Genomic DNA, 18,062 nt, shown 5'->3' with positions numbered 1-18,062 from the left:
GCCTTTAGAAGTCCAAACAAAGAGGTTTTGCTTTCGCAGTGAAGAAAACAGCATCTTCTTGACATGGCGACAACACTAACCCAACTCATCCTGGCCTCAGCTATAACTACATTTGTTTGAGGGCGGGCCAAAGTAGCCCTTAGTCGGGCATTAAGCAAATGTGTTACATAGTGATGTAGATACTTTACAGAAGAAATGGCTGGATACAATAAATTTTACATGCACAAAGAGCTATGTTACAAACAATGGGAAAGGTAAAATCCCAAAAAGCATAATAGGGCCTCTTTAATGTCAGTGGGCAAAAAAGCTTTCTGTGCTTTAACAGCACTAATTGCACTGGTTTTGGTAACTGCAGCGGCTGACGATATGATACCCACACACCAAAATAAATAAATAAATAACCAAATAAATAATACCATCCACAGGAATCCATTGTTTCTATTCACAATCTTGATCGTAGCGAAAAATCACACCAAAACTTTGTTTTTTTTGTGTTAAAGGGCCTACAAATAGAAAATTTTAATTCTCATTTACTCACTTTCAAATCAAAAGTACTCACCAAAAATACTCTGTAAATGGCAAATCAAATAATAGAGATGGGACGATATGGTTCTCACACGGTTCGGTTCGATAAATGATATGATGTTCACAATTCAATATTATCTTGATTCGATAAATTAACACTTAAATGACAAAGTATGGCAGAAAATTGTTTATTTTTTGAAAAATGTTTGTGCAAAATGCACATTATAAGTTCTATTCGTACACAATTAATACACAATATAAATGCTCAAAGTTTAAATAAGAGTTTCTGATATACCTTTCTCTAGAGGTCGACCGATAGTGGATTTTGCTGATACCGATAACTAAGGTGGTGAAAAAGGCAGATAACTGATTAATCGGCTGACAGTTTTTAAAATGTATTTATAGAAATGTCCAAAATGAATGAAATCCCAGATGCAGTTTATTGTGCAACCAAAATGAAGAAAAAAAATGAAGATTTGAAGAATAACACATGACTATGAACAAGCTTGAAATACACTCTTACTTCAGGACTCTTATTTTGAAAGGACGGAGACTTGGCTCTGTTACAATACTCTTTATTTACCAATTTAAGCTTTTTATAGCCTTTATATTCACTAGATTAAGGCCTTTGTGTGTATATACAGTATAAAATGGATGTCCCGAATCAGGTCCGATACAGTGCTCACATACTCGTGCTCGTAAAAATGCTCCGATACCATCTGATGTACTAATGTCATTCCATAAACATTCATGTGCACATGCAGACTATATATTTAGTTAATTCAACTGCAGCCTTTTTGGAGTTTAAAATCACACTGGGTCACGTAGCGACCTGCTCTTCTGGTAGTGTGAATCTGTAGACCACAAACCAGCTTCACTCGGTATCTAGCCAAAATAAAAGCTCCATTAAAATGGACAAAAACACGAAAGAAATATCACTACTGTATAGTTTTGTAATATTCACTGTAATAATAATAATAATAAAATAATAATTGTATGTTTAAGCACTACCTTACATCTATGATGCTTGTGCAGCACTTTATTTGACAAAATGTTGTATATTGATGATATGTATAAAAGCTCTACATATGATAAAAATAATCCAATGTTATGCTAAAAATGACTGGTAATTTTTATTTAAAGATTTATTTAATTAACTTATTTAGACACCCTTTGATGATCAAATTGAATTAAACTGCTAAATATGGAATTTGTGAGATAGGGTTGCGTGGCGCCATGCGAGGTTCAGACGCGTGAACGGCGAGCTCTGCGCACTTTGCTAGTTTTAATACTTTTTGTGTCATAAACCGGTGAAATTTGATACACCCGGTTCCATAACTGTTCTATGAAGACAATGTCAAAGAATTCAAAATCCTCGGGCTCTGGAGACATTAAAAGACACTTATGAGCTCAAACTGAAGCCCCTGAGCAACAGGCCGAAAGCCCGGGACTCGAATTGGCCAGTGAGGTGAAAGATTCAGCGTCATTTGTCGAACATGTCATCAGAGAGGTAATTAGCTGCTAACCCGCTATCGACCAAGACGGACTTGGAGCACATTTGGGAAAAGTTGGAAGACCTTGAGAATAGTAACCGGCGAAACGTACGAATTGTTGGAATTCCTGAGGACAAAGAAGGCCGAGATATGGTGAAATTCCTAGACGAGCTCTTCCTGAGTCTGCTCGAAATAACAGGCCATAAGCTGGAAATCGAGCGAGCTCACAGATTTCTGGCTCGGAGATCTGTGGAGGGATAAAAGCCCCGATCAATTCTGGCAAAATTTCTGAGATCATCCGATAAAGATCTTGTGTTACGCGAGGCGAGGAGTAAAGGAAGGCTTTCTTGGAAGAACCACAGCATTTTCTTGTTCCCGGACTTTGCGAATTCGACAAGAGAGTAACGTCATCGATTCAAGGAATACAAGAAACACTTACATCAATGGAAGGTCGCTTTTGCACTGAGGTTCCCGGAAATTGAGGATAGATACTAAGGATGGCCGCAAAATATTTACATGCCCGCAGCAAGCGATGTCCTTTATATTATAAGTCAATGGAATGAGAAAGTCATTGTGTGATGCTCTCGATGCAGCCGAGTGGGCCTGACTCAAAGAACATTCGCTTAACTGTCCGAGGAATCTGAGCACCTTTTGTGTTTCTTTTTGTGTTGGTTCCACCTAGCAGCTGGAGTTTGTTTTGTGGAACAACACTCCTTCTGGACAGTTTGTGGATGAATCTGCATGTTGTTTGAGCTTGTGCCTTCTAATGGATGGAGTTTGTTTTGTAGAATATTTCTTGCAAATTATTAGAGTGATTAGCTCATTTGTTACACTCATGTAGCAGCCAAATGGGCCGGCTCACTGAACATTCGTTGGACTGCCCGAGGAAACTGCAATTTTTTTTTTTTTTTTTTTTCGCTTGCAGCAGGAGCTTGTTTTGTGGAGGAACACTACACATTCTTTGTGCTTATTCCACCTATTGGCTGGCGTTTGTTTTATAGATTATTTTCTGTTGTGTAATTCTGTCTCTCACAATTTGTATAGAAGCACCGGACTTGAGCAATCCGACGGTAAAGTTGTCGTGGGGACTCTTGCGGGGCAGTTTGAGTTTAGAAGGATGAACGCCGGCTGGCGCCGTCGTGTGCGGACTTACTGCGCACATTTTTCTTTTTTCTCTTTTCTTTTTGCTCTGAGGGATGTTTGGGGGTTGATTGTTGCGCCAATGTTGGAATGTGGTCTTTATAAATTTTATTTTTGACACACAATCTATTTTTTCCTTATATGTCAAAATGTCAAATGTTAATATGAGCAGATTGTCTCTCGCCACGTGGAATGTGAATGGGTTGGGGCACCCCATAAAAAAAAGGAAGGTTATTTCTTTCCTTAAATGTAAGAAATTTGATATAATGTTTCTTCAAGAAATGCATCTTTCCCCGCAGGAGCCTGAAAACTTTGGGAAGATATGGGGTGGACATGATTTCTTTTTTACTTTTTGGATTTTTCCCCTTTTTTCACCCAATTTGGAATGCCCAATTCTCAGTGTGCTTTTAAGTCCTCGTGGTTGTGTAGTGATTTGCCTCAATCCGGGTGGTGGAGGATGAATCCCAGTTGTCTCCGCGTCCGAGATCATCAACCCGCTCATCTTATCATGTGGCTTGTTGAGCGCGTTGCCACGGAGACATAGCGTGTGTGGAAGCTTCACGCCATCCACTGCGGAATCCGCACTCAACTCACCACGCGCCCCACTGAGAACGAACCACATTATAGCGACCATGAAGAGGTTACCCCATGTGACTCTACCCTCCCTAGCAACCGGGCCAATTTGGTTGCTTAGGAGACCTGGCTGGAGTCACTCAGCATGCCCTGGGATTTGAACTAGCGAACTCCAGGGGTGGTAGCCAGCGTCATTTACCACTGAGCTACCCAGGCCCCGATGACATGTTTTCTTTAGTGCTGGCTCAAGTAAGAGCAGGGGAGTCATTACATTGATAAGTAAACATCTACATTTCAAATGTCACAAACAGATTAAAGATAAATTAGGAAGAGTCAATATCGTATTAGAAGAAATTCAGAGGCAAAGGTTGATTTTGGCTAATATTTACACACCTAATGCTGATGATCAGGGCTTTTTTATAGAGCTTGAAGGGATGTTGCAAGCTGCTGGCACCCCTCATGATATAATATTGGGAGGAGACTTTAATCTTTTGATGGACTCAGTCCTTGATCATAGTGAAGCAAAAGTGTGTAAGCCCCCTAGAGCAACACCGACGCTTCACAGGATGTGTAAAAATCTTGGTCTTACAGATATTTGGAGACTTTTGAACCCATCTGGTAGGGACTATACATTTTATTCATCAGTCCATAAGATTTATTCTAGAATAATTATAAAAAAAATTTTTTTTATATCCAAGTCGCTCATTTCATCTGTTGTTGATTGTTCAATTGGAAACATTTTAGTCTCCGATCATGCCCTGGTGAATTTAGAGGTGTTGCCACATTCGGCGAAAAAGAAATCATATAATTGGTGCTTTCATGTATCCCTTTTGCAAAATCTTGAATTCCAACAAATGTTAAAGGCTGAAATCAATGTTTATATGGAGATCAACTGGTCCTCAGTATCCTCTGTGGGCATGGCTTGGGAGGCACTTAAGGCTGTTCTTAGGGGTTGGATCATACAGCATGCCTCATTCATCAAAAAATCCAAAGCATGAGAACTCGTGGAGTTGGAAGGGAATATTAAAAGTGCAGAGACAGAGCTGAAGCACTAAATGTCGTCTGATGGCCTCAGAGAATTGACCTGGTTGAAATACATATACAATACTATTTTGTCGCGGAAAGTGGATTTTTGGCAATTCAGGGCAAGACAGTCATACTTTCAGTCAGGAGACAAAGCAGGGAAGCTTTTGGCTAGATATATAATGCAGAAAGAGTCTTTTTCTACCATTCCCTCAGTGAAATCTGCTGGTGGTGAAATATATACCTCAGCCATTGATATTAATAATGCTTTTAAAGAATTCCATCTTGATCTTTATAGTTCCACATCTTCGTCTACTGATGAAGATATTAGAAGATTTGTGGAACCATTAGAACTCCCTAAACTGACGAAAAAAATTCTCTTGGTTCTGACATAACCTTGGAGGAGCTTGGCGAGGTAATTAAGGCCTTGCCTACAGGCAAGGCTCCGGGGCCAGATGGCTTTGCCACTAAATTTTTTAGATCTTACGCTACAGAACTGGCTCCACTTTTGCTAGAAGTTTATATGGAATCATTAAAGAATGGAAAGCTTCCGTCAACCATGACACAAGCCTGGATCAGTCTGATTCTTAAAAAGGACAAAAGATCCAACCGAGTGTAAGAATTACCGTCCAATTTCCCTGATTCAGCTAGACGTTAAAATATTGTCAAATATTCTGGCTAACCGATTAAGTTATGACATCTCTTATACATATAGATCAGGTGGGGTTTATTTGGGGCTGCAGCTCTTCTGATAGCATTAGGCGTTTCATCAATATTATGTGGTCAGTGGCGAATGATCAGACTCCGGTCACTGCCATCTCACTTGACGCCGAAAAGGCATTTGATATGGTAGAATGGGATTATCTTTTAAGATTTTGGAAATATACGGGTTCAGGAATACTTTTATTGGATGGATTAAGTTACTTTATAGACACCCGGTAGCGGCGGTACAAAGAAATTGATTAATTTCAGATTATTTCACTCTGGATAGGGGCACTTAACAGGGTTGCCCTCTTCCCCTTATTATTGTTCTGTCTTGCCCTGGAACCATTAGCAGCCGCAATAAGAAAGGAAGATGATTTTCCAGGGGTGGTGGCGGGAGGTATGGTGCATAAGCTTTTGCTTTATGCAGATGATATTTTATTATTCGTCTACGACCTCATTAGATCTATGCCTTGCCTCCACAGAATTATTAATTCCTTTTCTATGTTCTCAGGATACAGAGTCAATTGGTCTAAATCCGAAGCTTTGGCTCTGACATCGTAAAGCCCGGTAACGGCTTTTCAACCGGGCGCCTTCCAGTGGCCCAAACAGGGCATTAAGTATTTGGGCATTTTATTCCCAGCAAATTTGTGTGATTTAGTTAGTTAATTTTGACCCCTTAATAAAAAGGTTTGAGCGATGTGGGCAGGTGGGCTTCATTACATTTATCTAAGATTGGGAAGGTTAATGTTATTAAAATGAATTGTGTTCCAAAATTTAACTACCTGCTACAATCTCTCCCTGTGAATGTCCCCCTCTCTTATTTCAAGCAATTTGATAGCATGGCGAAGTCCTTCATTTGGAATGGTAAGCGTCCCAGATTACATTTCAATAAGTTACACAGGCCGATTGACAAAGGTGGGATAGGCCTACCCAAGATTTTGTTTTATTATTATGCATTCGGTCTCAGACATTTGGCTCATTGGTCGCTTCCACCTGAGAGAGCCCCTCCCTGGTTTTGTATTGAACAGTGCTTGCCCCTATTTCGCCATTGCAAAGCCTAACAAACAATTGGAGAAGTTATACCCCGTTATTTCGCATTTGCACTCGGTATGGACACAAGTGTCCAGAGTGTTTAATTCTGATATTTATTTAAATTTTGTGTTGAGCATATGGCAGAACCCAAAATTATGTGTTAATAAGTTCCCTTTCTGCTGGTCAGAGTGGATTGTGAGGGGGTTACTACACTCGGTGACCTATATGAGAGTGGAGTGTTGAGATCTTTTGAAAATTTGGTTTAACATTTTGGGATTCCAAGATCTCAGTTTTATAGGTATTTACAACTGCGCCACCTGCTCTGTACTATTTTTGTGAGTAGCATACACACCCCCTAAAGCGGCAGATATTCTGGGAATGGTGATAACTGCTTTTGGAAAAGGTCATGAGGCATCAGTGTATTAATTCCTGCTAATTCAGAGTCTGGGGGACGGAGCTTTAACTTCTATCAAAAGATTATGGGAGAAAGATTTCAACTATGGTATTGAAGGGGGGAGGGTGGACAAGGATTCTAAGAGAGAAGTGGAGGTATAAATGTGTGTGATTATTATATATATATATATATATATATATATATATATATATATATATATATATATATATATATTATTATTCTTTTTTTTTGTTTGTGTGTTTGTTTGCTTTTTTTGTGTGTGTGTATATACTCATGTGACCACAGGGATGTTTGTTGGGGGTCAGGGCGGGGTTGGGGATTGGGAGGGGTGGTTGTGGGGTTTAAATGTTGATTCTATGTATAAATCTTCTACTTTTCTTTAATGTAGGAATCAATAAAAAAAATGTTAATTACAATATGAAATTTGTGAAATTATTTTGTAAAAAAAAAAAAAATAAAAAAATGATTTCATAGGGTCATACATGTTAACATGCAGAGATGCTTCTGTTAATGAAAAAGAATCTTCCCCTTAAATTTGCTAAATAATCCATATTGACAGACAGCCTTTACATCTTGGTTTTCATTTGAGTTACTGAAACCAATAAAATCAGCAGGTCAGGTAGTTTATATTGATTATTTTTATAAAGATTTTTCTTTTTTTCCTGTGAAATTTTATACAGTATTGTAATTTTAAAGTGTTGTATTTGAAAACGGTAACATTACAAAAAATAAATAAAACAAAAATACAGGTATTTCATCAGTATCGATGCCATGTGAGGAGTGCAATTTTTCTTTTCATGCACTTGCTTTAAAACACTCGAGTTACCAAAATAACCAAATTTGCATTGAAGTGAGGATAAAAATATGGATGAATATTGCCAGTCAGTGATTGTTTATTTTACCTATAATGCCACTACAATATATATATATATATTAGTCTTATTGGGTATTCTATATATACTTTAATTTCTATTCATTTTATTTCTTTTTTATTATTATCTATGTCTTGTTGCTGTTTCGTATTGTTGTGTACTGGAAGCTCCTGTCACCAAGACAAATTCCTTGTATATGTAAGCAGACTTGGCAATAAAGCTGATTCTGACTCTAAACTGTAGAATCCTCCAGCACCTGCCACAAAGGATTAATAAAAGAAACTGATAACCAATAGTTCCAAAAAGTAACTAACTGTACCGATTAATCAGTAAAACCGATAAATATTAGGTTTTATTTATATAGCGCCTTTCCACAAGCTCAAGAACACTTTATACTCCATAAACATTTAACAGGGCAAAGTACGTTAATATACATTTCAACTACAAAGGGGGAAATAAAACATCATTCAGTAATAGACAGATAATGTGCTGAGAAAAGATGTGTTTTAAGCTGAGATTTAAAGATAGAAATAGAGATGTCACGGAGGCTCTGAGGTAGTGAGTTCCACAGTTTAGGTGCAACTACACTGAAGGATCTCCCACCAAAAGTGGATAAACGAAATCTAGGAACAGACAACAATTTGGAATCAGAAGAACGAAGAGTGCGTGCTGGTGTGTATGGATGCAGCAGATCACATATATAATGAGGTGCCAGATCACTGAGAGCTTTGTATGTCAGGAGAAGAATTTTAAACTTAATATGGCCTGAGATAGGCAGCCAGTGAAGACTAAACAAGACGGGAGTAATGTGTGCAGAATGGTTGGTGTTAGTGAGAACTCTAGCCGCAGAGTTTTGGATGTATTGTAATTGGGCAATAGTTTTAGCTGGTAGGCCAGTAAAGAGGCAGTTACAGTAGTCGAGACGTGATGATATGAAAGCATGAACTAGTGATTCTGCATCCTTCAAACTGAGAATGGTGCAAAGTCGTGCAATGTGACGTAGATGAAAAAGCAGTTTTAGTGATGGTTCTAATGTGGGCTTCAAAAGTAAGTGATGGATCGAAAGTGATTCCCAGATTCTTAATGGTTTTAGAGGGTTTGGTCAGATTTCCATCAATATTGATACAAATGTCAATATTTCTTAGAAGTGTTTGTGGCCCAGAAATCATGATCTCAGTTTTGTCAGCATTGAATTTGAGGAAATTACAGTTAAACCAAATTTTTACATCACTGATACAGACAGTTAATGAGCTGATGGCATGTGTTTAATCAAAACGTGCAGATGTATAAATCTGGGTGTCATCAGCATAGCAGTGATAACAGACCATGACGACGGATGATCTGACCTAGTGGGAGAATGTAAATTATTAACAGTAGTGGACCTAGTACAGAACCCTGGGGGATACCCTGAGTGAGAGGAGCAGTAGGGGATTTGTTTCTTAATAGAGATGAAATACGGTCTGTTAGTGAGGTAGGAAGAAAACCAGGATAGAGCAGTGCCACTAATACCAATAACTGAAAGTCGGGAAAAGAGTGTTTTGTGGCAAATTGTGTCAAAAGCAGAGCTCAGGTCAAGCAAGATCAGAATACTGAGAAATCCAGAGTCAGCAGAGAGGAGGAGAACATTAATAACCTTCAAGAGAGCAGTTTCAGTGCTGTGGAATAGGCAAAAACCAGACAGGGTCAAAGAGATTATGAGCTGCAAGATGTGATTGTAACTGGGAGGCTACAACTTTTTCCAGAAGTTTAGATATAAAAGGCAGGTTAGAAATAAGACGATAGTTGCAGAGGGAAGATGGATCTAGGTTGGGACCTTTAAGGACTGGCGTAACAGTGGCGATTTTAAGATCAGTTGGAAATATGGCAGACGCAAGAGATGTATTTATCATATGCGAAATAGGTGCCGAAATGACTGACTCACAGTGTTTAAGACGGGAGGTTGGGGCAGGGTCCAACTGACAGGATGATGAGTTTGAATGTAAAATTAAATCACCGACTGATGATGGGCTAGTGGGAGTGAAGGAGGAGAAAGGGTGGACAGGGTGTTCAGACAGACATTCGTGCAGAGGATCTTCAAAAATGGTTGACGTGAATGTTTGGTAAATGGAAACAATTTTATCTTGAAAGAAGTGTAGAAATGAGTCAAAGTTCATCAGAGCTGTGCGAGTCCTGAGCCGGCGGGTGAATTAGTTTGTTCACTGTAGCAAAGAGGGCTCTAGGTCTACACCTTGCTTTTTGGAAGACAGAGGAAAAGTACATTGAATGTGCAGTGTTGAGTGCTGCTCTGTACTTCAGCTGATGTTCTGTAAGAGATAATGAATGAACAGTGAGGCCTGTTTTTCTACAGAGTTGTTCAAGACGACGACCTGCTCTCTTCAGTGCCCGCAGTTCAGGAGTAAACCAAGGCGATGAGCGAGAGGAGGGCACCAGCTTTGTCTTGATGGGGGCATGCTCTTCAAGAGCAGCTAAGATAGCTGAATTATAATTTGAGAGGATGTTTGAAGGACAGGACAGTCTCAAAGAGTCAGAAAGTAAGGGTGCACAGACAGAGGTGGAGAATGATGAGGGGTCGACTGCTTTTAGGTTGCGATAAGATACCACAGTTTTCTTGTATGACTTACAGCGAGGAAACTTAAATGAAAATTCTATAAGTTTGTGATCTGAGATGCCAATTTGTGTACCAGTTGTAGAAACATTATTAAGACCTGATGTACAAACTAAGTCAGCCACTACCTTTCTCTATAAAAGATGAGCCTTCAAAGAGAGTGGACTACATTCAAGCTGATCAGGTGCAGAACGAGCAACAGAACGGAACAGAACCTGTCCCAAAAAAGCATGTAAAAAAAGTATATTTGTTTGTCTTGATTATTATAATCACATTTTAACTTTTTAAAAATATAAAAATTCTACATTATCAATTAATATTTTATCATTGTGACGAGGAGGAGTGCATGGCCGATGCTAATCAGATGATCAGTGGGAGAGTGAGATAAAAGGGGACGGAGATGCCAGTTCGGAAGAGAGAGAGCCACATGCGGCAAAAAGTTTACGGTCACTTTAAGAGTTCAACATCTCACAGACTCACACAGGCAGGGCTCGAAATTAACTTTTTTACTTGGTAGCACTGGTGCTCCCAACTTCAAAAAGTTAGGAGCACCAGCAAAAATTTAGGAGCACCCACCGAAAATTAAGGAGCACCACAACTACAATTTATATAATACTAAATAGGCTATGTATTTCAAAAAAAAAAAAAACATCCTCACCATCAGCATTGGCGTGTTCCGCCTCAACATGTCTGACGAGGATGTTTGTGGGCTGTCCATCAAGCAGGATGCAGACATACACTATCACACACTCCTTGACAGACAGGTCGGAGTCTCCATCAATGATGAATGAGATGTACTGAGCTGACGATACTTTAACTGCGGTGTTCTCGCGGATGGTATCTGCTATCACGCCGATGATGTCGGCACATGACTAGTCATTTGCGTACTTCATGTTGATCTCAATGGCGTTCATTTTCATGAGCTGCAACATGGGTTTAAATTTAGTGAAGGCGAGCTCTTCTTCGGCGATGGTGTAGGCGGTGTTAAACTTCACGTTCAGCTCTGCCAATTGAACGGAATGTCCGGCAGCATCCTGATGATTAAAACTTGAACAATCGAACCTGATCCTGAATTCTTTGCCACACACTTGTCCCGGCATTTCTTGTGCTTGGCGCTCTCCCCATGTTTAATCAAGCTCTCGCGCTTAAAATGTGTGGATTCAGTGGCGAACACAGTGTTACCTGCAACCTCTGTCCCACAGGCTTTACAGTGAACGCAGTGCATTGAGCCATTTTCATAGCAGAGTCATTCAAAGTCTTTAAGCTACACTCTCTGAAAACTGTGAGCTTTCTTTCCCGCTGGTGGATCCACATTCACCACATGATCGCCATCACCAACTCCAGGAGTTACATTATCTGTAACTTTAGGCGGCTTACAAAAGAAATCTCTCAGTGTTCTTATCTTCTCTCTTCAGCTCTTTACATTTCGCGTGCTAGTTAGCTCCATGTCACGTGACAACGGAGCGCGGTGAAAGGGAGTGATTGACGGCTAATATTATCCAATTTAAAATCTGCATTAAAGGAATGTAAAGATAAAGTTTAATTGGTTATGTAACGTTGAATAGAACGGTGGACCGGTCACTGTATCAGCTCACAGCAGGCACATAGTGAAGTAACTAGCGAACGTTTTGTAGAGAAATGAAAACAGGTCGCACCACAACAATTATTTGCACTCGCACAAATGCTCCCAAATATATTTTGAGGTCGCACAGATAACATTCTGGAGCACATGTGACCAAAATGGTCGCAATTTCGAGCCTTGCATGGGTGTTGCGGTTTATTCATTAACAAGAAGTCTCTGTTTTTTAGTGCATGCGTGCTATTTGTGATGAAAAGTAATATTCCTTTTTACTTTTTTATCTGATGCAAAGAACAGTAAGGATGTTAAAAGACACATTATTCAGTGAAAGTGGAGTGCGGGATCTCGTCTTTGATGGACACATATTACACGAAAGAAATGGTCCATTTTAATCTCAAGCACTTTCCAACAAATCAAGGTGATTTTCCAGGTACTTTAAGCACTTAAAGTGTGAAGTGCAGAACCCTGTAAATCATGTAGAAAAAAGTGCAGTGGGGGTAAAATCAAGCAATAGAGATTGATGTTTGACGGGTCATTTCATTTATGATCACATGGACAGAAAACAATGTTGCAAATTTCGGAATATAGAGTTTTGCCTCAATATGGTTCGTAATATCTCGAAATTCTATATATCGTCCCATCCCCATCAAATACTGTTACACCTCAATAACAGTAAACCTTATTGGTTTTTGCAACATGACGTCATGATGTTTGGTCAAGATCGATTACACTTTATCGAGCCTCAAATCATGATCTGCCAATGAGACTGCAGATGTCAAGACTTATAGTGGAAAAGGAGTTACATTTTGGTCTGTTTTCACCCAAAACAGATCGTATTTCTACAGAAGACATGGATTAAACTACTGGAGTAGTTTGGTAACCTTTATGATGCCTTAATGTCCTTTATGGAGATAATACATTTTGGGCTTATTGACTTGCATTGTATGGACAAAAACATCTCATGCAATCATCAGAAAAAAAATTCATGTGAGTTTGAGAAGGCATAAGGGAGAATAAATGATAAGAGAATTCTATTTTTTTTGGTGAACTATTCATTTACAGGACAGTATTTTTCATGAACTACACATTGCGGACCCACAATATTTCTAATCTTACAGTTATGTACTTTTGAATGTGGCGCAAAGACCACACTGTGACTCCAAGCTCTTGATGATGCATAATAGGACAATTTGCAGATAGCTGAAAAACTGATTCAGTATGATTTTTTTCTGACGGTAGTCAAAAACTCACACGTGGCATCCCTAATGTTCAGCAGAAGAAGAAAAAAAGCCATATGTGTTTGGAACAAGATGTGGATGACAGAGTTTGCATTTTTGAGTGAACTGCCCCTTTAATATTCTTGAGCAGTGATGAAATAATGGGCACCAACCTCTTTGTTCTTCAGTATCTTCATTCTTCAGTCTGAATGGTTCTGAAATACTGACGTCTTCATTCTCCTCTTTAAACTCCTCTTTAACAAACTCCATCTTCAGTAGCATGTCATGCAGATTTCATTCTAAGGGTCAGAGAGGGTGGAAAGTTGTGATGAAATGGTGCAAAAAAAACTAAATTTATAAATGGCCCTCAGAAAAACAATTATATTAAAAATATTTGATAAGACTGTAAATATTATAGATTTAATGCTTGTAAATGGTCATGGCGTTATTACAACCCTGTACTGAATGAACACATTCTTCTACAGATGTTACGAAATAAGTAAAATATACACTGATGATCCAAAACTTTATGACCACTCACAGGTGAAGCGAATAACGTTGATTATGTCCTAACAAGGCCACATGTCAAGGTCTGGGTAGATTAGATGGTAAGCAAACAATCAGTTCACATAGTCAAAGTGTTGAATGTAGGAGAAATGGGCAGGAGTAAAGACCTGAGTGACTTTGGCAAGGGCCAAATTGTTATGGCCAGATGACTGGGTCAGAGAATCTCTGAAATGACAAGGCTTGTGGGGTGCTCCCGGTCAGCAGTGGTGAGTACCTACTGACAGTGGTTCGAGGAAGGACAAACCACAAACCGGCGACAGGGTGTTGGGTGCCAAGGCTCATCGATGCACGAGGGCAAGTGAAAGTCTACTGTGACACAAGAAAATTCACAGAAAATTTTAATGGTGGTTATGGGAGGAATGTGTCACAACACACAGTGTATCACAGCCTGCTGCGTATGGGGCTGCGTAGCTGCAGACCGGTCAGAGTGCCCATGATGACACCTGTCCACCGTTGAAAGTGCCTACAATGGGCACGCGAGAGTGGGAACTGGACCTTGGAGCAGAGGAAGAAGGTCACCAAGCACCAGGATGCACTGTGGGAAGACGACAAGCTGGTGGAGGGAGTGTGATGCTCTGGGCAATGTTTTGCTGGGGAACCCTGGGTCTGGCCATTCATGTGGACGTCAATTTGACACATGCCACCTACCTAAACATCATTGCAGACCAGGTACACCCCTTCATGGCAATGGTATTCTCTAATGGCAAGTGGCCTCTTTCAGCAGTTTAATGCACCCTGCCACACTGCACACATTGTTCGAGAATGGTTTGAGGAACATGATGAAGAGTTCAAGGTGTTGCCCTGGCCTCCAAATTCCCCAGATGTCAATCTGATTGAGCATCTGTGGGATGTGCTGGACCAACAAGTCCGCTCCACGGAGGCTCCAACTCTCAACTTACAGGACTTGAAGGATCTGCTGCTAATGTCTTGGTGCCAGATACCACAGCACACCTTCAGGGGTATTTTAGAGTCCATGCTGTTTTGGTGGCACATGGAGGACCAACAGCATTTTAGGCAGGTGGTCATGATGTTTTGGCTCATCAGTGTGTGTGTGTGTATAAATCTTTAAGTAGCCTAATATTTTAATAATTACCTGTTAAGAGCAGTTTCCCAGTTGTTATTTCTTTAGAACACATACAATTTATAGAAAAAGTACAACAAAATCCACTTAAGCATATTGTATAAGTAATTCATATTTCAGAAACAGAAACCAAATATCTAATTTTGAATTTTATATATATATATATTATACTAGGGGCTGCCTGAGACTCCCAGCCAGCTAAATAATAAGTGGAACAATAAAACAAACAAACAAACAAACAAACAAACTAATAAACACTAATGAAGGTGGAAGTGGTGGAAGTATAGAAAGTTGAAAACCAGGACACATATCAATCACAGACAATGTTCAGGAATATTCGCACCACATTATGTTTTTTTTTATTTAGTCAAATTTCCAGGCAAAAGAATTGTCCACCTCAGCAAAACATTCATTATTCCCACTCAAGACAATTAAGAACTTTATAATCAAATTATAGCTTTTCTTAAAAACAAATGTTCTTTTTGAGGTCATACCACATGATGGTCAATTTTGGCAGTTCAAAAGATGATTCTTTTCCAAATTTTAAAGAGTGGTAATGACCTTCAAAATGTTTTCAAGGGGTCCTTTGCATGCTGCTGTATGATGTCACTCCTGGTCCTTTAATTTATTTTTGCCTTTATTTTCAGTCGCACCACATGATATTTCATAAAACAATCATCCTGAGACAACAGTTATTTATGCATTATGATGGAAATAATAATGAAAAGGCATCAGGGTTTTGCTCAACAGCACAAAACAGCTATTGAATTATGCCAAATATGAAAACATTAAAGTTCAAAAACTTTTTGAGTGCTTTTAAACAGATTTTCAAAAAATAAGTTATTTTTCATTTTATGGAAAATGATTGTTGACTAAGTGAAAGAGTCCTTTGAGCCCTCTTTTGCAACCATGAAATGTGGCTGATTAAAAATGTGTTTTACAAATGGTGCAGCCCTCATATGGCTAAACAATGCAATTTACAATAAAATCCATTATAGCACTATAAAACAGTTAAATATAGACCTAAATTAACAATTTAATCAAGTTTTGTCCTTTTGTAAGCCACAATTACATTATAGTATTTCCTGCATTTGGTTGCACAGTTCATTATAACAGTGGCACAAGCTAACATCACTTTTCTCTTCCTCAGAACAATACAACTGAAGTGTCTCTTTTCTTCTTATAGTTTTACAGCAAGATAGCTCATGTACATTGTTTAAAAACATAAAATATTGGGGGTCCTGGGTAGCTCAGTGAGTAAAGACACTGACCACCGACCCTGGAGTCACAAGTTCGAATTCAGGGCATGCTGAGTGACTCCAGCCAGGTCTCCTAAGCAACCAAATTGGCCCGGTTGCTAGGATAGAGTCACATGGGGTAACCTCCTCGTGGTCGCTATAATGTGGTTCTAGCTCTCTGTGGGGCACGTGGCGAGTTGTGCATGGATGCCGCGGAGAATAGCGTGAAACCTCCACACGGTAACGAGCTCAACAAGCCACACGTTAAGATGCACGGATTAACGGTCTCAGACACGGAGGCAACTGAGATTCGTCCTCCGCCACCTGGATTGAGGCGAGTCACTACGCCACCACGAGGACTTAGAGCGCATTGGGAATTGGGCATGCCAAATTGGGGAGAAATTTGCTTATTTTTTTGATAAATCATTACTTGATTATAAACAAAATATAGTTATTCAAAATAGGGCTGAAATGATTAGTGGACGTTATCAACAACGTCGACAATAAAAAATTGTCGACAAAAATGTTCGTTGTCGAATAGTCATTTGATGTCATTTAACGTAACATGAGATCAAATTAAACTCTAATGATGACATGGGAGAGCAGCACTGCAGCTCGTGCCTGACTGAGGAGAGGAAGAAGACACAGCTCACAGTATATATATAATACGGAAGCAGATCATGTAAATTACTCCAAACTCTGAAATGGTCATTTCTCTGTGTGGTCAGCGCCTCTTCTATGAGTTGTGCAAATGTCCCAATCTAAGGGGGAGAGATTGAAACTGCAGCCGGCTGAGGCACACTTTGTCACGGGGACGCTCATCACTTGAGCACACACGCTTAATGCAGCTAGATTATAACGTGATGGCTCGCGACTTATTGAATCATAATATGTGTCGCTGTGCATTTCTTATCGTGAAGAAAATTGCCATTGCACAGCTTTATTAGAGAAAGTTTGTTCTTTTGTGAATTAAAGATAGACTGAAGAGAACAAAAAGAAGAGAGAGTCTTCACCCCATTATATACACAATTTTAAATGGAAAACAAGACAAAAACACTTGATAACAAAAGGATTTTTTGCAGTGAATTTCTTTACTGAATTAAACCTCTAAATGACATTCAGTGAATGTCATTTAGAGGTATTTTTAAAAGATGATTTTGTCCTCTTTATTGTTAGTAAGCACATTTAATACAACCTTTTAACTCGGAGCACAAGCTGAATAATCGGCTAAGAGCTAATGATTAATCGGTGCAATAATCGCCCGAATAGTCAAATAATCCTTCTAATAATCGTTAGATTAATCGATTATCAAAATAATTGTTAGCTGCAGCCCAAATTATAAACATTTTAACAATTTATTTATAACGGTGAAATTATATTTTATTTTGTCATGATTTCTTCACTAATTCACTGAGGTGATATTACTGTTAACTCAGAAGACTCGCACAGTGGAAATTATTCAAATATTGGGTTACCACGTGTTGGTAAAGCATTCGTCTAATAATCAATTGATGTCACGCTATCGATAACTTTAGTACTGTATTATAGTCACATGAGGGCGCTATGCACACGTCATCTCTTCTCTGCGCTCAGAAATGCTGAGCAACAATAACAATACAATAAAAGAGAAAACACTCACCAACTTTACATGCAGCACCGTCTCGTCTTTGTTTGTTCAGATATCTGTGGAAACTCCTTCAACAGACAGAATAAATAAAAACCCAGATATTCATATACAGTGAAGAAAATAAAGCACTGAGCATTTAAACACAAGTCTCACAACAGCAAACCGCTGCAGATAGAGGAACCCTTATGACGTCACAAGTGGTGGTTCTTCTTCTTCTTCCTCCTTTTATTGATGGACCGCGAACTAATATAGTGTATTACCGCCACCTGTTGTTCTTTGAGCCCAGTATTTTTATTTCTTCTCTCTTCTCCCCTCACAGAACCATCAGGGCTCCAGTTCCACCTCTAGCTTCCACTAGAGTCCCTCACAG

At 39.2% G+C, this 18,062-nt stretch overlaps 1 protein-coding gene across 2 annotated transcripts in view; it reads right to left on the bottom strand.

Annotated features, from left to right (window-relative positions):
- Window positions 1-17,862, bottom strand: part of LOC127440765 (gastrula zinc finger protein XlCGF8.2DB-like) — a 47,259-nt gene extending 29,397 nt beyond the window's left edge. For both annotated transcript variants that reach the window (XM_051697617.1, XM_051697618.1), the window contains exons 1-2: window positions 17,705-17,862; window positions 13,353-13,478 (exon numbers count right to left, since the gene is read on the bottom strand). In XM_051697617.1, coding sequence (XP_051553577.1) covers window positions 13,353-13,461 — 109 coding nt within the window. In that variant the 5' untranslated portion in view covers window positions 13,462-13,478; window positions 17,705-17,862. The remainder of the gene's footprint in view (window positions 1-13,352; window positions 13,479-17,704) is intronic.
- Window positions 17,863-18,062: the final 200 nt, after the last annotated feature.

This window comes from Myxocyprinus asiaticus, chromosome 5, assembly GCF_019703515.2.
Source record: "Myxocyprinus asiaticus isolate MX2 ecotype Aquarium Trade chromosome 5, UBuf_Myxa_2, whole genome shotgun sequence".
Classification (NCBI taxonomy): Eukaryota; Metazoa; Chordata; class Actinopteri; order Cypriniformes; family Catostomidae; genus Myxocyprinus; species Myxocyprinus asiaticus.
This window is presented reverse-complemented; position numbering and strand designations above follow the sequence as displayed.